We start from the raw sequence: 22260 nt of genomic DNA on the forward strand, positions 1-22260 counted from the left end.
CCTGTCTCTCTCATTCCTCCTGCGTCAACTTAATGAAGGTTGGAATGAGTTTGAGAATCTCAACATATGGATTTACCAGAGCTGTTGTCAAAAAGGGCCATAAACTGGGTGGCTTCAACAACAGTAATGTATTATCTCACAGTTCTGGAGACTAGAAACCTGAGATCAAGCTGTCAGTGGGACTGATTCCTTCTGAGTGCCGTGAGGGAGAACCTGTCCCACGTCTGTCCCCTAGAGGCCATCTTTGGTGTTCTTTGGCTTGGAAAAGCAACGTCTCAGCTTCTGTCTTTATCTTCTCAGGGCACTCTCCCTGTGTGCACGTCCATGTGCAAATCTCCCCTTTCTGAAGGACCTCGGTTATATTGGATGAGGGGCCCACACTACTCCAGAATGACCTCATCTGTCCAGGTATGAGTCTTCCCCACTGATGCCACTGTTCTTTCCTAGAACCAGCGCCTTCCACTCTTCACCTGGAGGAGTGTGAATGCCTTGTAGCTAGTCTGCATCTAGCCATTCTCCTTAGTAGCAGGGGGAGTGTATGAAGACCCAAATATGGTACAATTAAAATGACTTCAATGGCTGCTGGCTGATATTTGGATTAAGATAAAAATATTATATCTGGGGCACCTGGGTGGCTCAGTGGGTTAAAGCCTCTGCCTTCTGCTCAGGTCATGATCCCAGGGTCCTGGGATCAAGCCCCACATTGGGCTCTCTGCTCAGCGGGGAGCCTACTTCCCCCTCTCTCTCTGTCTGCCTCTCTGCCTACTTGTGATCTGTCTGTCAAATAAATAAATTTTAAAAAAATCTTAAAAAAAATATTATATCCTACAGGGCCCTGTGGTCTCAGACAGGAAGCTTAACATTTGCAGCGAATCTCAGTTGATTTAATTAAAAAAAAATTGAATTGGCAATCCTTCCTTCTCCCATTCTTTTCTTCCCCTTCCTTCCTTTCTCTCACTCTCTATCTCTCTTTTTCCTTCTTTCCTTCCTTCCTCCTTTCAAAAGATTTTATTTTTAAGTAATCTGCACACCCAGCTTGGGGCTCAAACTCACAACCCTGAGATCAAGAGTCACATACTCCACCAGCTGAGCTGGCCCAGCACTCAGAAATGCTCTGTGTTTTGATATGGGTGATGAACACTGATGTTCACTCCCTGAAGATTCATCAAACCTTAGTCTTTGATTTGTGGACTTACCTGTTCATAGGGTATACTTCAATTAAGAGACAGAACTTCAAAACAATTGAATAAGTTACCCAAAGCTCTGGGATTTCCTTGGTCACATTCTCCTTTATGACCTTTTCGATCTCTTGACAATCACCATACAACTATAGATTTCTCTCTCTCTCTCTCTCGGGGGTAAGGGGAGGAGATGGAATGAACAAACAGGGGCGATTCGGTAAGTTACATCATGGTCACAAGATGAATTATGGAAACTGTGACAAGAAAACAACATAGTCCTACAACATTTTTGAGCTCTTTTTGTCCAGAATTCGTGCTGGCTTGCTGTTTCCTGTTGCTAAGAATAAAGAGTGATCTGTATGTTCCATCTGTCTCCCAGCGCCCAGAGAAGATCAGGATTGTGTCTGCCTGTCAGTATAGAACATGGTTTGCCTCTGGAGGGACCATCTGCCCAACAGAGCTGGGGCAAGAGGCTGGCTGTGGGCAGCTCCTCTATGTCTGCCCTGAGAAAAAGGGAGTTTAGAATAGCTTGGGCATCTGAAAAAAAGGAAAAGCTTTCCACACATGGCTGAAAGCATCACTGGTGGTCTCTGGATGTCACTGCTTTGGGGCAGTGACAAGCCCTTTGAGTGGGCTCTGTCTCTTGGGGTGTTGAGCCCATTGGCATAGTTTGACACAGAGCACTAAAGCAGTCCTAGCCAAAAGAAGAGCACAATCGCTGATATCAGCAGGCTTCTAGGACATAGCAATGTTAACATTGAGAGATTTTACCAAAAAGTCTGGATTTATAACTTTCCTTGTGAAATTGAAATGTTGGGCCTACTCTACCATTCTGTTTGCAATTACAGCACCTAGGACACCCCGCCCTGAGCCCCACACTTTCTATTTCCCATACTCAGTTTTCTTTTTTTTCATAGTCCTTGGCACTTTCTGGACTGCCATATAGTTTACTTATTGTGTTTATTTGTCTGACTCTTTCCACTAGAGTACAAGTAGTACTGGGGAAGGGTTTTTGTTTTGGTCAATGATCCACCCCTTGCCTGGGATACTGCCACTTAGCATTTAATGAATGAATGAATGAATGAGCCCGAGGCAGTCACGTCACCTGCTTGGGCTCCTGAAGACATGTGCCCTGCACAACTATCCCTACTGATCTACACTGCTTTCTGTACCTGCCACTGGGCCTTGGCACATATGACACCCTCAGCCAGAACATTCTGCCTGCCCCTCTCTGTCTGCTTAACTCCTGTTCATCCTCTGCACTCAGCTCAAGCTGTCCTTGATCCCTCTGCCGGGTCAACTCCCCTGATCATGGAGAATGACTGTCCTTAGTTTTTATAAAACCTGCTAGAGAAAATTACTTTAACTCCATTTTTAAAGACTAAGGTTTTCAGTTGCTTGTGCAGATGGATGCTCTCTCCTCCTCCCCTGACCCCTGAGCTCAGGATACATCTAAAGCTCCCCTGAGTGAGTCAGCCTGGGAACTGGTTCTGCAGGACAAGGCAAGGAGTAACCACAGGCCAAGGTTCATAATTACCACTTGGTCCTCTGTTTACACAGGACTTATATTACCCAGGCTTCTTCATTGCATCCCATCTGTGTCCACACTGGTGGGGGAGGAGAAAGGGGGCCCTGGCTTCCCTGGGCATTTGGGCCATGGCACTCACCCTCAGAACAGGACCGGGACAAACACTTTTCCCAATCAAGTAACTTTGTGATCTAGGGCCTTTCCCGGGAACCTGGGGACAGAGAAGTGCAGTTTCCAAACAGAGGCTCCGGGGAAGTGTTAACCCAAGTGAGGTATCGAGAACTCTAGACTGACAGAGTTGGAGAGCTGCTTCCTCTCCCTATCCAATTTTGAGGTGAAGAAATTGAGGCCCAGAGAGGGTCAATGGTTCACCCAAGGCCACACAGTACGTGAATCCCAAAGCCGGCATAAGAACCTACAGTTTTCACTACGGTTCCTGAGTCTGGGCTTCTGGAGCTGGAATGTCAAGAATTCTTGGTTTTGTCTCCACTAGCTGTGGGGCCAAGGCATAGAAACTGATGAGAATGGATAGAATTTAGTAGCTCTTACCTGGGTGTGCCCAAAATACAGGTGTCTGGGGCCCACCCCTCATCCACTGGGTCTGCAGGAAAGCCCTGACATGCGGATTTTGAAAGGGTTTTTGGAGATTCTGACCCGCCATGATACCTGGGAAGTCTGGGCCTGGCCGATGCTCAAGTCCCTTCCAGCTTGACAGATACTCAGCTGCAGATACTAAAGTGAGGCTCATGCTCAAGTACATTTCTGTTATCAATCCACGGTGACAGGTCTCAGTGGGACGTCTCCGAGCCTAAGGAGGCAACCTGAAAATTTAAAAATTGCGGTTGTCACGTGATGAGGTTGGTTCCCTGGCATTCGGTGATCTTGCCCTGCAGACTGTGAGGACAGTTCCTCACAGTGAGGAATTATCCCCGAGTCCTGCACACCTTTTTTTTTTAATTAGTTAATTAATTTATTTGACAAAGAGAGAGAGAGAGATCACAAGTAGGCAGGGAGGCAGGCAGAGAGAGGGGGAAGCAGGCTCCCTGCTGAGCAGAGAGCCTGATGTGGGGCTCGATCCCAGGACTCTGGGATCATGATCTGAGCCGAAGGCAGAGGCTTAACCCACTGAGCCACCCAGGTGCCCCCTGCACACTTTTTAAATAACATCTTACCAGAATACTCATATAGGTAAAAAACCAGATCATAGTCACATGAGCCAAATATTTGACTTTCTTTAAAAAAAAAACCAAAAAGACTTATTTATTTTAGAGGGGGGAAGGGGGAGCAGAGAGAGGGGAGGGGTGGGGCAGAGGGATAGACAGTCTGAGGCAGACTCCACAGTGAGCATGGAGCTTGCTGTGGGGGGCTGGATCTCACGACGCTGAGATCCTGACCTAAGCCGAAGCCAAGAGTTGCATGCTTAACCAACCATGCCACCCGGGCGTTCCCCGATTTGACTTTCATGCAAAAAGTGCATTTCTTTAAAAATATGGTTTTACTATACGCACTGTCTAAAGGGTAATTACCATGTGGAGAGTTGCATGTAAGTTGCCTCATCTTGCTTGAAACTTGGCAACTCTTAATCCAACAACCTTTCAGAAAAATCACATCACCTAGGACGACGCTGCTTATACAGCCAATGAGTCACCGGATGATACCTCCATACTGGTCTGCAGCTGTAGCTTGTACAATTGATGTAACAATTGTACATCATTATAGCAAGATCCAAATTTAGCCTCTTTTTCAAATGTCAATTATAAAGGACAAAGAGACAACCACATTTAAATAATTATTGCTTTCTCTTAAAAACATAGTCCACCCAGGGGTGCCTGGGTGGCTCAGTGGGTTAAAGCCTCTGCCTTCAGCTCAGGTCATGATCTCAGGGTCCTGGGATCAAGCCCCGCATCTGGCTCTCTGCTCTGCAGGGAGCCTGCTTCCCCCTCTCTCTCTGCCTGCCTCTCTATTTATAACAGATTTTGTAACTCACATAAACGGGGTGTTGGGTCTGTTTGGTCTGAAATGTACCGATCAATAAACAAAACCTGTAGGAAGACCATAGAGAGATCTGAGGCTCTTGGACAAGCCTTGAAAAGGCCTTGGGTTCCCTCGGCGGCCAAAGTCAGGTTAGAAAGACTGACCGACTGTCAGGATCAGGTCCTGATGGGGAATGAAGCCAGACCTGGAGGTCTGGTCAAGGTGAGGGGGCGGGGCTTGGTTTAGCTGGTCCCAGAGTGCAGCCTGGAATCCTACCTGAACTTCTAGACACGCGTGGAGTGGATCTGACTAATGCTCTGGAGGGTTCCTGGCTCATGGCTGGGTACACGCGCCTGTCTCCTGAGGTGCCGCCACTGCCCTCGGGTAGAGGCTATTAACCTTTGTTCTACAACTGGGGAAGCCCAGGCTCAGACCATGAGACCCACTTGTTCGAGGCCAATGCAGCAATCCGGGAGAGGCCAATGTGCCTGCCTTCAAAGCAGTTCTGTCACCACAGGCCCCAGCTGGTTTCCTTCTGCCCAAGGAAGGGTGTATTTATTTGGCTTCTGATAAGCAGTCACTCGGTGTGTGAGGCTTTGCTAAAAGTGATCCCGTAGCCCAGACAGCAATGGGTGGCTTCCTCAGGAAAAGCCGGCTTCCTTGGGAAATGATTTGTTTCTTGCGGGTTTTGGCCATTCTGACTTTTGGCTGAACTGGTACGTGGGACATGGAGCTCAGTGACCCAGTGGAACCTTCCTGTCTATCCCAGGATGGCACACTCTGGGCACCTGCTCCCCATGTCAGTTGCCCCCACTGTGTCTGGCCGGCCCTTAACTTACCTTCTCCAGGCCGGTCTTGTGTCATCCAACCTGCTGCTGGTGGCTGGTTTCCTGCCTCTCCATGGGGAGGGCATTTCAGGCTCCATGATCAGAGGTCCTGCATCAGAGGTCCTGCATGGCTTTCCTGCAGGCCATTCCTTTCCAGGAGGGGTTCAGAAGCTGCAAGAACATCTGCCCATAGCCCTATCTTGAGGTGATCTTCCACAGAAGGCCCCCAGTTGGGTGGGGAGGTGTCAGGGTCAAGAATGGAGGTGTGGGTAGTATGTTCCTGCTTTTTAGAGTGGGGCGTGTGTTCTCCTGGATGGGGGGAGGGGTGTCACTAACTTGGCCATGGAGAGCTGCCATTTTAAGCAGAGCCCAATTTGCTGGCATGAATTGTTTTAAAAGAAGTCGTGTAGGCGGGGGCCGGAGCACCTGGGCGGCTCAGTGGGTTAAGCCTCTGCCTTCAGCTCAGGTCATGGTCCCAGGGTCCTGGGATGTTGCCATGCATCCAGCTGTCTGCTCAGCAGGGACCCTGCTTCCTCCTCTCTTTCTCTGCCTCTCTTCCTGCTTGTGATCTCTGTCTGTTAAATAAAAATAAAATCTTTTAAAAAATTAAAAAAAAAGAATAAAAAAGACGATGCCACCATGTAGGGTTAAAAAAAAAAATCCCAGACTGTATTTCTTCTCATTGTGGCCCCTGCCACCCCAAACCCTCCGTCATCAACACAAATTCCAGTCCCTTGCTGGTTCTTCATGGGTATTTCCAATCGCTCCCATTATTTTTGTTATCCGGGAAGGCACCATGATGTCACCGAAGGCCAACTTGGGAGCATTAGTTCCCCTTGCCCCCCAAATATTCATCAATCTCCCTATACCATCCCAAACAAACACTGTACTTTCTCTGCAAGCAGGGTGTCCAGGAAGTGCCTGTCAGAATTTAGGGTGCATGTCTATTACCTGGGGGGCTTGTTGAAATGTAGATTCAGATTCATCATCTGGAGTGGGGCTCCAAGAACCTGCATTTCTAGCAAGTGTCCCAGTGATGCCAGTGATGCTCCTGGGGAAACCATACTCTGGGTTCGGAAGCTCCAGGGAACCCTACCTCTGCCTCCCACCAGCCAGCCCAACCCGTCCTTCTGAAGCCCCCACTGTGAGAGAGTCTGGTGGGGGGAGAGGGGAAGGAGATTTGCTTGTGTCCTCTCCTTAGCCACTGCTTCTTGCTTTTTCATATCCCTTTTTCCCTCTGCACTGCATTATAATTCTCTCTTTTCTATCTCCTTTGTTCTCCTCTCTCTAGCTTTCTCCCAAGGGCCCACCGATATAGCTAGGACACATAAGACCAAGAGGCTGTGGGGATTTTGTTCTGTTTTAGTATAATGTGATTCCCCCGTGAAGGCTGAAATTATCTCCCTTAATCCCCATGCTGCTTTTATCCCTGGCCACTGCCTACTTGATGCTTCTAGTGTAATCCCTGATGTTATCCTGTGGATAGGGGGAGAGGGAGCGTGGGGCAGAGGAGCCGGGGGGCCTTGAGTGTCTCTCTGTCTCTGTCTCTGAATCTCTCTGTCTCTGTCTCTTCCTCTCTCTCTCTCTCACACACACACACACACACAACCTCTGGGCTCTGCCAGCAACAGCCAAGAGTCATGTTCCTTTCTAGGCCTTGGTTTCCTCACGCATGCACAATGGGGTTGAGCTGGCCAAGAGTGGAAGTCTTCTCCACCTCAAATCTTTGAATTTAATAAATCAACCAGCATATTTTAGGCTCTCCCTCCAAAATCTAAAGCCTTAACTTTTTATCCAAAAACTCTATCCCCTTCTTCTGTGTGTCTTCGGAGTGATCATTCACCTTCTCTGGGCCTTGGTGTCCTGATCTGCAAATTGGGAGGTAATGAGAGTCAGCTGATCTGGGCAAGTTAGGACCTAAAGAGAGTCCTGGTTGTAAAGGTACCTAGTTTAGTTCTTGGCAAATTTAGTTTCTTAGTCAGCTCAGGCTGTCACAATAAAATATAAGATAAAGTTGTTGCCAGGTTTGGGTTTCAGTGAGGCTCCTCTTTCTTTCTTGCAAAGGGCCACCTCATTACGCGTGCTCACATGACTTCCTTTTTGTGCCTGACTGGGGAGAGAGAGCCAGAGAGGGCTGTGGCCTCTTCCTTTTCTCATAGAGACACTAATCCTATTATGGGAGCTCTGCCCTCAGGACCTCATCAAAACCCAATGACTTTCCAGAGACCCCACCACCACAATGGGGGGTAAGGCTTCAACAGACGAATTCTGGGCGGGAGGGGGTGCGCGGTGGGGGGGGGGGCGGAGACAAACTTTTAGTCCACCACAATAAGGATTAGTCAATAACGTTGAATTGGTTGGTTCATCCGGGAAGAATGACAGGATGACCTGCTGCATTTTAAGGAACTGCGAAATTGTACTGCAGAAGCGTAGGGAGGGACCAGAGACGGACCCTGGTCCTTCAGTCAGCTGGCATAGAGATTTCAGATGAAAGGATGGGAGGTAGCAGCTAAGGAGGAGGTGAGGGACAACAGATCCTAGGATGGAAGAAGAAATAAAGAAGAGGGGTAGAAGTGGGAAGTGGGGAGTGGGGAGATCACGCCTGGAATCTCAAAGTGACTCTTGATGATTTGACATTGGCTAAAGGGCCCAGAACATTTCCTGGCCCTTCCACACTGAGAATGGATGTCTGCTGGGAGATAGCAGCAAGGGGGTAAGGGTTTGGGAGCATCAGTGACTGATTCAGGAGCTTTGAATGGCAGAGATGTCTGGGATTTCCTATGGGGTGGGGCTGACGGTGAGGAAGCTGAGACCTGCTTGACCCTTTCAGAGTTTTCACCACTCTGGCGGCCAGGCTGGGAAGTGACAGCCCCTCAGGGTGTGCAAAGGAGGGCAGCCATTCTAACAAGGGATTCCATCCCGAGAGCCCTGGTTGAGGGGTACCAGGGGCAGCGATGACACTCTAGGTTAGTGTCCTGACAACATTTGCAAGTGGTTGCAATTGGGTACCCTCATTCGTGTCATTTTTGTTAAGATTTCAAGATTCCATCTAGGTGTCATTTTTAAATCTGTTGAAAAAAATACCGCATGCTGATCACTGGTCAGTTACCTGAGACTACCCTATCTTTGCTCCTGCTGAGTTAGTGTCCTAGGAAAGTCATGAAAAACATATTTGAGATTGAGCTATTTCATCGGGAAATGAAGGCTGACATTTGTGGTCCCGGTGGGCACTTTCACTTCAGTGTTAGACGCTTCCTGACATTGCTCATGAAAATAAAGTAATATTGGTAACGTTTTTTGCCCAGTACCTGGTCTCTGTTCTTCATGTTTGTAGGGGGAGGGGAGAAAGGGGAGGATAATTCCCCATCCCTTTTAGGAGTTTTCATGTAGCTTTTCTTCAGACATTATTGACCTCAAGGAAATCTGGAAAGAAAAGGTGCAAACCTCTGAGACACCTATTAAAATCCCAAAGGTCTTTCTAGGGACCCATTTTGAGTGGTTGCTTTGGGTTAGTTGGTGCAGTGCTCGGCATGCTGACTCTCTCAAGGGCTCCAAGTGACCAAATGTGACCAGTGAGTTGGTTTTTACAAAAGGCGGCCTGAAGGAGAAGGGGGTGATGGTCTGTCGCCAGGTTCCACCGTCCCTCAGGGCCCGCCGAGATGCCGGTCCCTGCCTGGCCAGCAGGCGGCGCGCACGCGCCGTCAGGCTGGGAGGAGAGGCGGGCCTCGCCCCCCCCACCCCCGGTCTCCTGGCCGGAACGTGCGCGCCCTCGATGCCAGGGTCGCGCACGCCGGGACTGGGGAGCCATTTCCGGGCGGGGAGGGGCGGGTCCGCCGGCGGTCGGCCCTCCAATCTCGGCGGCGGCGGCGGCGGCTGCAGGGGGAGCCCGCGCTCCGCTGCCGGCGAGTCGGTCGCGTGGTGAGGAGGAGCAGGGCCGGCGACAGGGAGAGGCTGAGGGAAGGAGCGGGGCGGCGGACTCGGGGCAGGGGAGTGCAGGGGGCCGCTGCGGCTCCGGAAAAGGGAGGGTCGGGCTGGCGCGGACGGCTCCTGGGTGGGCCGGGCAGGGGCGTGAAGAGGAGGAAGGAGGGCCCGGCGGACCGAAGGGTGCGGGCTGAGTGTGGGCGTGCCGAGCCCCTAGTTCTGAGGGAGCTGGGAGTGGGGGTGGGCCCGAGAGGGAGCCCCCGTCCCGCGGAGGTGGGAGCGGACCGGGACCGCCGCGATCTGCTGATCCTTCCTTACAGAGGAAGGGCTCGGGGTTGGGAGCGATGGAGTCGGCGGCGAGGCCAGCGGGGCTCGGGAGGCTGGACGCTGGGCTGGGCTGAGCTGAACCGAGCTGAGCTGAGCTGAGCTACCGGCGGCGTCCGACCCTCCTCCCTGCTGCGCTGGTGGGCTGGGCTCCCGGGCCCCGGGGCGGGGTCGGGGGCGGGCTGGGCGTTTCCCCGGGTGTCTACCTGGGGGGCGCGCTGGGTGGGAGGCTGGGTCTGGATTCGTTCGGTCAGCTGTGGGAGGAAGCACCGTGCCAGCAGGGTTGTGATTCGCTGGCTTGGGTGCTGAGGGGGTGGAGTGTCCTAGCTGCGAGTGAAATCGGAGCTCTCAAAGGAGGGAGAGAACCATTTCTTGACTGCTCCTGCGACTCTCGGCGGGCCGAGGCGACAGTTTGAAGCTCGAGAAGTAAACAAACCTGGTTCCCTTTTGCAGAGGGGAGGCGCCGAGAGGAGGGCTGGGGGAGGAAGATGCCGAGTACGGACCTTCTGATGTTGGTGAGTCTTTCCCAAACATCCTCCTGGTTATTAGGCACTTTGTCCCTTAAGTTTTATTTTTAGTCGAGAGGATCTGAGTGTGTGGATCTCGCTCCTGGTGCTTGCTTTTGGTAGCCGAGCGTTTCTGCTCCCCTTTTAGTTCGGGTGTGCTGGTTGGGATGGATAAATGCTGATTTACATATACGAATATGTTTGTATTTAATGAATGCGAAGAATCTTTTACAGAATTCTTGTGGTTGATTTTAATCTCTCCCTTTCCATACTCCCAGAACGGTTTTAAAACTTGTATTCAGTTTTGCCTGCGTCTGCCCTGTACTCGTTGATAAGCGTTTGTCTCTCAGACTAGACTTAAGACTCCTCAGAAAACAGATAATCATGTCTTACATGTTTAAAGATGAATAAACAGCTGTCATAGTGCTCTGTCTATAGTAAGTGCTAAACACATGCTTGTCGAGTTAAACTAATTTGAATTTAAGTTTTTCTCTTGGGCTGAGGAATAGTCCTTGCTTTGGTAGAATCTTGTTTTTTCCTCTAGAGATTTCTGTGCCTATTTCTCCCCACCCCCTCCACCCCTCCCCAGCAGGGAGAATAGCATTGCAAAATGAGTGTTTCCCAAAATGAGCTTTTATTCTTGGGACATTTATGATTCCATAGAGGGACTTTTTTGGGGGGTATTGTGGGGAGCCCGTGGCTTTCTAATAGCTATCTCGAAAAACAGCATTTTGTTTTTAATAAGCTACTTCTCCGAGTCTGATGTGTCTTTGTGCAAAAACACTGATTTCAGAACAATTCATCTCCCTCTCTTTATCTCACTCTCCCAGAGAGCTGGTAGCTGTCCCTGGGAAATGGGCAAAAAAAAAAAAAACTAGCAGTGAGGTTTTTTGTTTTTGTTTTTTAAATACCCAGTGCTGACTTTCTGTAGTGGCAAAACCTGTAAGGTCTGTGGGAAGGATAAAGAAGGAAATCAGGTGCTGATTAGTGCTGGTTTGAGGCAGAGACCAAGGATGGTTTTAGAGACTGAGGTAAATACTTGGCTTATTCAAAGATCCTGATAAAGAATTCACTTAAAGTAGCTTTTTGCTTCAAATTTCATGGATTGCCAGTAGATAATCCTTATTTATTATGAAATTTTAAATTCTTATTGCAGGAGCCATGTATTAAAAAAAATTGGAAGCTATACATAAGCAAAAGGAAGCAACCCCCCAATGATTACACTATTCAGAAATAAACACCTTAGAGGGTTAATGTAGAATGATTTGTAACGATTGGCAGTTTGTTTTTCCCCTTACAGACGGATCAATATGTTGATGGAAATTAAGATTTCCTTGTGTAAGGAAATCATGGCCTGAGATGAGCTTGTGACTTCTTGGGCCCGTGTGCTCTCTTGAAAGGTGTGGCCAGTCAGGGCTTTTATTCAGGATGTTAACTTGGGCATCTGTTTTGTTTTGAAGCATTTCTCTGGCCACCACCATTAGTTTTCATTTCCTCATTTGATAAGCTAGAGTATTAAGGGTGTTCATTTGCTTGTTGGTATAAGGAATACATTCACATGGACAGTGACTGACTCTCGAGAATCCTAACTCTCTGAGGATACTGTACATGTTCCTTGAGGTGCTTCTCTGGGAAAGCTGTTATTCTTTGCCTGTGCTGCGTTTTTGAGGCCAAATGGTAAAGCACCAGTGGCCAGGGCCGGGTTCTTGATGAAGGCAGTAAACGGTCATTATCTGCATTCTTTAGCTACTTTGTGTGAAGTGGAAGATGTTCTGGGCCCTCTAACAGGGAAGAAAGGACCTCAGGTAATAAAAAAAAAAAAAAAAATAGCCTCCATGCCAGGCAGCGGGTTGTAGAGCCGCAGAAGTAGAAGCAATCTTGGAGGCCGTGTGATGCAACTTCTCACTTAGATTGTATGTGAATCCTTTTTAGAGCATATCTGATGAATGGATAGCCTGTCATCCATCCTTTCTGCTGGGGGAATAAGATGGGCATAAGCTGGTTCACAATCCAGGGTGGACCCAGGAATAATAACATACAACTGGTAGCTAACATTTATTGAACATGACTTACATATTAGGTGCGGAAACAGATACTCCATGTTCATTGAATTTTCACAAAAACCCTTTGAAAAACATGCCGGCATCCTCCTCTTGTAGGTGAAAAACCAGGCTCAAAGAGGGTACTGCTGCCGTGAGCTGGTGGAGCCTCATTTGAACTCCAGCTAGTCTGACGTCAGATCCTTCCTTCTGCCTTTTTTTTTTTTTTTTAAGATTTTATTTATTTATTTGATAGAAGACACAGCAAGAGAGGGAACACAAGCAGGGGGAGCGGGAGAGGGAGAAGTTGTCTTCCTGCTGAGCAGGGAGCTCAATGTGGGGCTCAATCCCAGGACCCTGGGATCATGACCTGAGCCAAAGGCAGACACCTAACCACTGAGCCACCCAGGCGCCCCCTTTTCTGCTTTGTGATGCTGCCTTGGACCACACTGCGCACAGCTACAGAGGTTGCTGAGCTCTTTGAGTGACGGGACAGGGGTTCCTGTGGGGCAAGGGGGCAGCATAGCTCTGTCCCCTGAGGGGGGCACTTTGGAAACCCATGTGGGGGTGCTTTTGTTTTCTAGTATGGTCCTGTCTGAAAATACATGCTACGTGAGACAGATCTTCTGATTTATTTTCTCCTACCTTGGCAGTTAGGGCATTATGCCGAGATTTTTAAAAGTTATGTTCACACAGGTAGTCTTTGAATTCCGTTTCAGAACCATAAAAGGGGCATACGAAATATTTGTTCTAATAAGAGGGCAGCAAATTTGATAGTGTTGGAAACTGCTTATGTGGACAGTATCCTGTGGCACAAAAGCATGAAGATGAACCAGAGTCCAGAGTTGATAAGCCTTATCCTACTCCATACTGTAGGGCTGCGGCCGCCATCTGCCGTGCCTTCCTGCCCTACTCTTTGCCCTCATTTGATAAGGATGGTTTGCCTGAGTTTTTCCATTTGCTCACTTGTGTCATGAACTGTAGTACTTTCCACCTGTGTCTCAAAGAGAATGAAAGGGGGGGAGGGTATTCATCTGAGACCCACGATGCTTTCAGAAGGATTTCAAATCCAGATTTTTTTTTTTTTTTAGCAGTTTCTCTCCACTTTGCCCACATTCTTTTCACCCATGTTCTCCTCCTCCCTGGTGCTAGGGTATGGTGTCACTTTGTAAGTTGTCAAATACTTAGAGCTTTTAAGAAAAGAGTAAGTCTGCTCCTTTGGGTGTCTTTTCTCTTTTCTCATCCGGTGACTCATTCACGCCATGGCAGTGCTGGGTGGAGGTGGAGTGCTCGTTTATCTGGGGCCAAGGTTCTCGGCTGTGATTTTGCTCCCCAGGAACATTCAGCAATGTCTGGAGGCACTTTTGGTTGTCCTACTGAGTGCTAGAGGTCAGGAATGCAACTACAGGCCCTATTGTGCATATAGCACTCCACCACCAAGAACTATGTGGCCTAAAATGTCGGTAACGCTTAGGTTGAGAAACCCTGGTCCAAGGTTCCTTAACACAGGTAATAGCGTCTGTGTAGCCCTGGCATTCATGTGGGTGAGAGATGGGGCCTTTTCTTATAGTTCGGTGGGTCTGTTCCGGTGCTCCTTCGGGTTATTTTGTCCATGGACCAAGTCCTGCTTTGGAATGTCTGTATTGGACTGTATACAGCACAGTCTTCTGTAATACAGTAAAATCTTGAGAAATGCTTTCCTTCACAACATCTCTGAAGCACTCTTGATTTGGAAACAGTAAGCCTGTCTTGGTTTTGTTTTTTGGGTTCAAAATGGAATCTTTACAGATCTCAGAGCTTTTATCTTTTGAGCCTTGAATCTCTCTTAGGCATGCTTTCTTTCTGAATGTCAGGTCGGATTTGAGCCATAAGCCAAAAGATCGACTTTGAATCTGGTATCTTGTTTGTAGGATTGTCTAGGGAAAAAAGGGAAAATTCATTAGGGCTGGTAGGACCTTTAAAATTTTGGTGACCATTTGAACGGCCCTTGTAAGATGGCACCATGTTTGGCATTGTCCAGTCTTACTGGTAAAGCAAAACTACAATAACAAGTTCGATAATTCCTCCAGCCATGGGTCTAAAGGAAGGAGGGGTGATAAATAATAGATAAATGCCAAATCCCAGTATTTGGCTTGGCTTTGCAGTCTGTGTGTCAGGAGCTTTTAGTGCTGTTTGCTTTCTTAATTAGGCTCTTCCCAAACATACAGTTTGTACACATTGGTGGCAAACCTGGGAATCATTTTGGGATTAAGAATTTCCCATAGGGAATTGATTTAGAGTGACTCAGTCCGTATGTGGAAATGTATAGAGCACAACTACTGAGAGGAAAACCATTGGGGGGTAAGAAGAAACAGGCATCTGGGAAGATGGAATGGTTCAGGCTGAAGAGAGGGTTGGATATATCTGCAATCTCCTGGCACCCTCCGGTAGTGTGATTGAGGAGAAGAAAGGACTGTTTACAAAGCTGGGTAGAGTTAAGGAGACCCATAGGGGTTGGTGAAATGCCTCAGGGTTAAGAGTCATCATTATTCTTAGGCCTGAGTGGGCAAAGAGAGAGAGTAGCTTCTGGAACCTTGAAAGTTTAGCTGGAGGAGAGGGTAACCTGTAGGAATGCTGCCACTGCCAACTGGTACCATAGCAGGAAGGGAATCGGGGAATACATACCTCACACCCTTCCTTTTCCCACCCTCTGATCTCACGATGGAGCCTTTCCTCAGCCAAACCCAGCTGGAAACGAGAGGATAAGGAAAGGAGCCTGGGAGGTTTAATTCAGAGAGGGCGGTCCTGTGAGGCACAGTGGGGTGGAGAAGGTTGGATAGAGGATCTGGAGGAGCCAGGGGAGGATAGCCAGCATGCTCAAGTTGAGGTCAAGTTCATTCTGAGAGGCACAAGCGAGAAGATAGCTTGTTAGTAGAGTCTCGAAGAAGGGATAGAACACAGAATGTTATAGAAAAGGAATGTTCTCACTGATAAGAGAAGGATAGATTCAGAGGCAAAATGTTGCCACAGCTTTGGCAAGGCGGAAGCTGCTTTTTTCCAGGAGTAGCCTTAGAATCTTAATTGCCTGAAGGGCATTGAGAGATCCTGCAGTCCAGCTTCCCTTGCTGTGTGGAAATCCTTTCCATGGTGCCCTGCCAGGGGTGCGTGCAGAGTGCTTTCTCATGGAGTTCTTTCCATTGTTGGACAGCTTTAATTGTGGAAAGCGTTCCTTTTGTCCAGATCACTGACATATCCGGGAGGGTTAGGTTTGGCTGCCTATAAAAGAAAAACTAAAGTAATAGAGATTTTTAAAGGTAGAAATGAATTTCTCTAAAGTAAGAGAAAGCCAGAGTAGACACTTCTTGGCTGCTTTGGCTGTTCCTAGGGCTTTGAGGAGGTTCTACCAAACGCAGTGTGTCCCCTTCTGGTCCAGCATAGCTGCCCTGAGCTTGAGCTGTTACATTCATGTTTTATTTGGTAGGAACAGCAAAGGCAAGGAGAAGGTCTTGCCTTCCTTTTTAATTAAAAACGTTTTCATATTGGGGCACCTGGATGGCTCAGTGGGCTAAAGCCTCTGCCTTTGGCTCAGGTCATGATCTCAGGGTCCTGGGATCGAGCCCCGCATCGGGCTCTCTGCTCTGCAGGGAGTCTGCTTCCTCCTCTCTGCCTGCCTCTCTGCCTACTTGTGATCTCTGTCCATCAAATAAATAAATAAAATCTTTAAAAAAAAAAAAAAACGTTTTCATATGAAATTTGTTATACATATAGAGAGCTATATAAAGCACTTATCTGTATTTTAAAGGATAAAGGTAAAACAGTCATACACTCTCCCCAGGTTAAGAAATAAGAGTATTTACTCCCAGTCCCATGTGCCTCACCCTGATTATATCTCCTTTCTTCCCCTCTAGGGATAACTATCCTGATTTTTGGAATAATTAATCTCTTGCTGTGTTACCAAAAAAAAAGTTACCACTTACATATATGTCCCTAAGTTTAGTTTTGTTCATTTTTTAACTTGCTGTAAATCTGTGTATATGTATCTTTTGGTGATTTCCTTATGTTGCTCAGTATTTGTGAGACTCCTCTATGTTGTTACATGTAGTTATTGGAGTTTCTAGTTCATTCATTTTCATTGTTGCCCAGTGCCTCACTGTATGACTACCACAGTTTATCCAGTGCATGATGGTGGGTACTTAGGTGGTTTCCAGTTTGGGGCTCTTTTGAACATTACCGTAGTGAACTTCCTTGTATATGACAGTTTTTCTGGGATTTCCTCCTGGGAGTAGAGTGGCTGCATTGTACCTTCACTTGATAACGCCAAACTTTGCAGAAGTGGATGCAGTTTATACTCCTAGCAGCAGTGTATGAGAGTTTTTGTTTCTGTGCAGTTTGACAGACTTGGTACTTAAAAGCTTTTTATACTTTTTGCCATTCTGGGAGGGTAAAATCTAATTGATTCCCATATGCATTTCCCTGATTACTCCTGAGGGTAGGTGTCCTTCTTTTTGTATCTGGAGTGTTTTGTGGGGTGCCTCTTCCCATCTTCAACACTTTCTCAATCATTTATTTCTCCTTGTAGTTGTAGTAGATTTTGTTATATGTACTTTGAGATTTTGTTACTAGGTGCATGCGGATTTAAAATGATCACATCTTACCTAGTAAGTTGCGCTTTTAACCTAATAGCGCGTTTTGACTTGCTATAATACAGCTGCATGAGCTTTTTGTCCTGAAATGGGGAAACTGTAAATGCTTGATGAAATTGAATGAGTGTCTTGCCGATTGTATAGGCAGGAACTGCAGAACAGTCTTTATCCTGGTTCGTTTTTCTGGCATACTGCTGTTTATATGGCCTGTTATCACTGACAGTGGATAAATCACTTTTGAATTTAAGAAAAAAAAAGGTAGTTTTCTTTTTTGAGGAGGAACTTACATACAGTAGAGGCAGGAATCTTAATTATACAGCTCAGTAACATTTGCATGTGGTTACACTGTGCTCACTGCCTAGATACTAAGAATGTCCAGCCTCCCAGCAAGTTCTTCCTTCCCTCCCATTTGGACCCACCAGGGTTATCCTTCTCACTTCGGCTTTGTTTTGCTGATTTTTGAACCTCATAAATGGAGACATACAGTATGTTTTATTTCGAGTGTCCTTTTTACCGAATCTGCAAGATGCAGCCGTGCTCTTATGTAGCAATAGTTTTAAAAATCATAGCTGTGTGGTTTTACATGTATAAAATGCCGCAGTTTAAAAAAAATACTGCAGTTTATTCCTTCTATAGTTGGTGAACATTTGTGTTTCTAGTTGTTAGCTGTTTTCAGTGACACTGCTACATTCTTGAATATGTCTTTGGGTAAACATAGCATTGCCAGGTCATGAGGCCTGCTGCCAGATGGGTTTCCCAAGTGGTTGTACCAATTTATACTCCCACAGGATTTTCTTAATGTGTAACTTGTGCTTTTAGCTTTTGGGCAGCGAATCTTAGATTTCTGTTACCTGCACATTAGATGTAGGAAGACAGCATTGAGAACTCTGTCCTGAAGTAGGGTAGGCACTTTTAAAGTGTGAAATGTCCTTCCTTTTCTGTAATTTCCCCGGAGAGTAAAAGCCTACTATGTTCTTATTTATCTTGTCTCTAACTATTAATAAACATTTGATGGAAAGAGAGCAACCTGGGTTCTCTGTTGAGAAGCAGCTGTTGTAGTGTATTTACACTTTGTGCTCCATCCTGGGGAGACCTTTTTTTTTTTTTTTTTTTTTTTTTTTTTCTGGAGGCTTTTCTGAAAGCATTTAAATGTATTCCTTTGAAATGCATTTTGGCAGAGAGGACTGATATATTCTCTTTTAAAACCACTGTGAGTTCTAGTCTTACTGGTGCTGAAACAATTGAGGCAAATAGAAAATTCTGTTTTCATACTCTAGTAAGAAGGACTCTAGAGACCAAAAACAAGAATGCCTCCAGGGACCTGCTCCCTGTGTAGCTGCATTGCAGCCAGGGTGGACGAAGGCCTAGGAATAAGCTACCCAGCCCTTTTTGATAAACTTGTGATTTCAAGTGCTTTCCCAAGAGTCATAACAGTAGTAATCAAACAGCAATCTATCCCCATGCCTGAAATCAGGCTTGTGATCTGTAAACAGGAGTAGGTAACCAATATAATCCTGTTTTGTAGGTGAGAGGGCGCTTGCAACCTTCTGATTGAGTTAGTTGGAGGCTGAGAGTTGACTTACCTCTGTCTTATTAAACATCGGCATCTGTAAGATAGTACTTAAGCTAGTACGATGTAGGCAGGGGAAGCAAACCACTTAGAACCTCTCCCTGCTCTGCCTGTGGGACTTCGCTGGGGACATGGCAGAGCTCACTTTGCCTTGCTGCTCACTGAGCAGGAAAGGAAAGCATTTATCATCAGAGATTCAGGTTCATCAAATATTTAGTAAGTGTTCATTATCGGCAGTCAGTCTCTTACCCCCTGACTGCGCAGTCACAGCCACCCTATGAGTAGCTACTTGAGGTGTCTGTTTGTCTTGTGAACTTTTTGTTGAATGACAACAATGGCATCTGTTTTTGCAAATCAGCAAAATCCAGCTGCATAGAGGCTCAATCATATGCCAGAGGTCGCACAGAGCTCACATTAGTAGAGTAGAAGCCTCTGCTCACCAGTGCAGACTTTCCAGGGCACCGCAGCTGTTTGTAGGACACGATTAACAGACATTCAGTGAGTCTCCAGGAGTGGTGATGAGTGTCGGCTCAGAACAGCACCCAGAACCGGCTGTCCTTTCTTCATATCCTTGGTAGTGGCTGGAGCACTGGTTTATGAGCTGCCAGGGGAGAAAGTGTTTTTTGTTTGTTTGTTTGTTTGTTTTATTTCATTCTTTTAGCAGTTAGTAGTTCTGTTTATGGACTCTTAAAAAATACATACCTTTAGGCAATAATGACCTGCTTTGTCTAGTTTATACATAATTGCTCTACAGATTTCTGAGTTATCTTCAGATACTCAGGATTGGTTTCACTTGGAGTCCAAAGCTTTGCTCTCTGTTTCTGGAACTGCAGAGTTTCTGCTGTTTTTGGCCCATACCACAGCTTTTTTTCAGAAAGGCCTTTAGGCATTTTTTTTTTTTTTTTTTTTTTTTGCTTTGTTTTGTTTTTTAAAGAAAGCCTGTGAATCTTAGGTGGTTGGTCTTAGCTGAGAGAACAGTGGTGAGAGTAAATGGAACTGCTGGGTCATAATGCCTTTTTTTGTTTCTTTTTTTAAAGCACCCAGTTCATTGCTTTTCACTGTGTTCACAAAGTTGTGCAACTGTTACCACAATTTCAGAACATTTTCAGAGGAGACCCCTTATCTCTGCAGTCACTTCCTTATGTGCTCCCAGTCCCCCAGCCCTAGGTGACCCCCAAACTGCTTTTTGTCTGTAGATTTTCTTACTCAGAACACGTTATATAAATGGAATCCTGTAGTGTCTGGTCTTTTGTGATGAAATAGTTTTGTTCACTTAGCATGATGTTTTGAAGGTTTATCCATATTGTGTAGCTTGGATCAGAATTTCATTCCATTTTGTTATAATCATAAGGCTTTTCCCAATTTTCAGTAATGGATAATAGTTCTCACCTCCAGGCAGCATAGGGGAGTTGGGTTTACTCTACATATAATAGGATACTTTGTCATATTAAAGCTATTGCTGTGATTCATTTTGAAGAGGGGTTTATTAACCTAGGGAATATAGACCCCAATGACTGGCCTTCAGGATGTTCTGAAACCTTTGTAATTATTTACAGGTTTCATGTTCCCAGATATTTTTTTGGTGGGGGGTGTTTGGGGACCTATGGGTTTTAGCCTTTGTTGAAAGATAATTTTCAAAAAAAGGTAAAATCATGACACTGATACAAATATAAAACAAACACATTAAAATTTTTATTTTGCTTATAATGAGGAAACCTGGAAGATGTTATAATTGTTTCAAGGAAAGGTCTAAAGAACAAACACATTTATAGGTCATGGATATTAAAATGAATATGTAAAGAGCACCCAAACTGGTTTCTTCCCTAGTGAAGAGGGAAGTCACGTGAACCATTACCAGACCTGGCAGATTTTACATGTTTATAGATAAAGAATAGTTTAAATTGCTGTAATTACATACAACTTAAAGGGTTGTACAATAACTTCCTTACAGTCAAAATCAGGTAACCTAAGGGAGTTCCTAGATAATGTATAATTTTCCATTGGAAGCACACATCTTCTGCACTTTCAACAGGTTATCAGAAAAGTCAGAAACTTTTCCCGGTGTTACTATTAAACTTGGACCTTTCTTCACTTTTTAAAAAGTAGCTTCTTTGTGACTAGGTTTTGAAAGCAGATTTTCCAGTGGGTGTTTATATTCCCTGATGGCTGGTTAGAGACCCAGGGACAGGTCTTTGATTTGTGCTTTTGAATAAGGTTACACGTTAGGAATCTCCAGAGAAGGAGCCTTTGTGGCTTAACTTAGGTTAAGCTTCCCAGCACAGATTCAATGTTTCTTGTCTCATAGCAGCATGATGGTGGAAATGGAGATTTCTGAACTATAATATGGAAAGGGTAGGCACCTGAGCTCAGTGACAAAGGTAGAAATCCTATCAGTAAATAAGGATGGTAAGGGAGAGGCCATGTGACTCCTTCCCCAGCTGGGATATTTGCAGGGAAGTCAAGACTTCCGTTAATGTGTGAAGAATACGGGATTATTTCTGCTGCTCCTTATTTGTAATCCAAGGAGTTCCCATTAATTGACCAGAGGATAGTGAACTCCTTTTGTACTTTGAAAGGTAGCTTATATGTACGTGCACAGTTATTTAGCTACTACTGTAAAAGGCTCTGGAAGTTCGTAGCTGTCAAGTTTGAACAGACCTCCCCCCACTGCCACCATCTTCCCTCCTTGCGTTTGGGTGAGAATGTATTCAGCAAGGCTCTTACCTCAGCATCCCTCAGCCTGTGCCCCGGCTTACTGAACTTGGTTTCCTGCATGTTCGCTTTCTCTGGTTGAAGCTTGCATGGGTGCCTTTCTGATGCATCACAGAAGAGAAGGGCTCCAAGTCTTCAGTGACAGAATTTGCATCAGTCTTCACTCAGTGTCTTTACCCCCAACACAAGTAAATAAATGCAGAATTTACACACCCGTTTGGCAGTGTTTAGGGCTGTCATCACCGTTTATGAGCTCAGAAGCTTTGGTCTTCCATGAGTACACTTCTAGCGCTGCACGTCTGTCCCCTTTCTGAGGCCAGGATTATGTCTCAGTGATGGTCAGGGGCTTATCTGAATTCTCCAGTGCTTCTCCAGTGCTAAGTGCAGAGCAGTTAGACGTGTTAAGTGTTATGGAGCAGTACAGCTGTACCTCTGACTCTTGAGGCGTGGCTGGCAGGGCAAACATGGACCGTTAAGCTCGTTGCGATGACCTCCACACATGTGGTGGAATTTTGGAAGAAGTATATGGTTTGTTCTTTACCACCTAAGAAATGATGATTCAGTCCCTTCAAAAAGTTCTGTAATGCAGTCAGATGACTGTTTGGTTTTGTTGCTCAGTTCTTACTTCTTTAATGACCCAAGGGAGTTTTTCCTTTGGGCTTGTGATCTGGTTTTGCTGATAAACTTTAATGCCTTTTAAGGTTCCAAAAACAATAGTGTTTTCTTACCTGTTTACTTTGCACTTTGAAGTTCTGTGGAATATGATATGAAAGGGAACCAGATTTAATTTGCTTTGTTTTCTGTGTTTTTAGGGCAGAAGTGTGTAAGAATGACTACATTAACTCTTTGGTGTCTTCTGTGTCTTAGCTCTACTCCTTGACCTGAGTCCCAGGCTTTAAATACCCTCTGATCTTGAGGCATTAAGGCAAAGGGTGAACTCGGTAAGACAGGTCTTCTTTTCCTCAGCAGCCCATTCCTGCTTTAAAGCTCGGATTTCTGGCTCTTCGGGAAAAACTATAGAGTGGTGAGGTGTGTAGTTGTATCGGGTATAAAGAA

General features: G+C 46.1%; 1 protein-coding gene across 7 annotated transcripts in view; it reads left to right on the plus strand.

Moving 5' to 3' along the window:
* Nucleotides 1-22260, plus strand: part of SGPL1 (sphingosine-1-phosphate lyase 1) — a 67775-nt gene that overhangs the window by 5606 nt on the left and 39909 nt on the right. Inside the window, exons 1-3 of one of the 7 annotated variants that reach the window (XM_013044290.2) lie at nucleotides 9353-9428; nucleotides 9752-9895; nucleotides 10209-10270. In XM_013044290.2, the coding sequence (XP_012899744.1) occupies nucleotides 10244-10270 (27 nt within the window). In that variant the 5' untranslated portion in view covers nucleotides 9353-9428; nucleotides 9752-9895; nucleotides 10209-10243. The other 6 variants (XM_013044284.2, XM_013044288.2, XM_013044289.2 and 3 more) reach the window with 6 other exon arrangements.

Source organism: Mustela putorius, unplaced genomic scaffold (genome assembly GCF_011764305.1).
Source record: "Mustela putorius furo isolate JIRA1106 unplaced genomic scaffold, ASM1176430v1.1 tig00000698_pilon_pilon_pilon, whole genome shotgun sequence".
Lineage (NCBI taxonomy): Eukaryota > Metazoa > Chordata > Mammalia > Carnivora > Mustelidae > Mustela > Mustela putorius.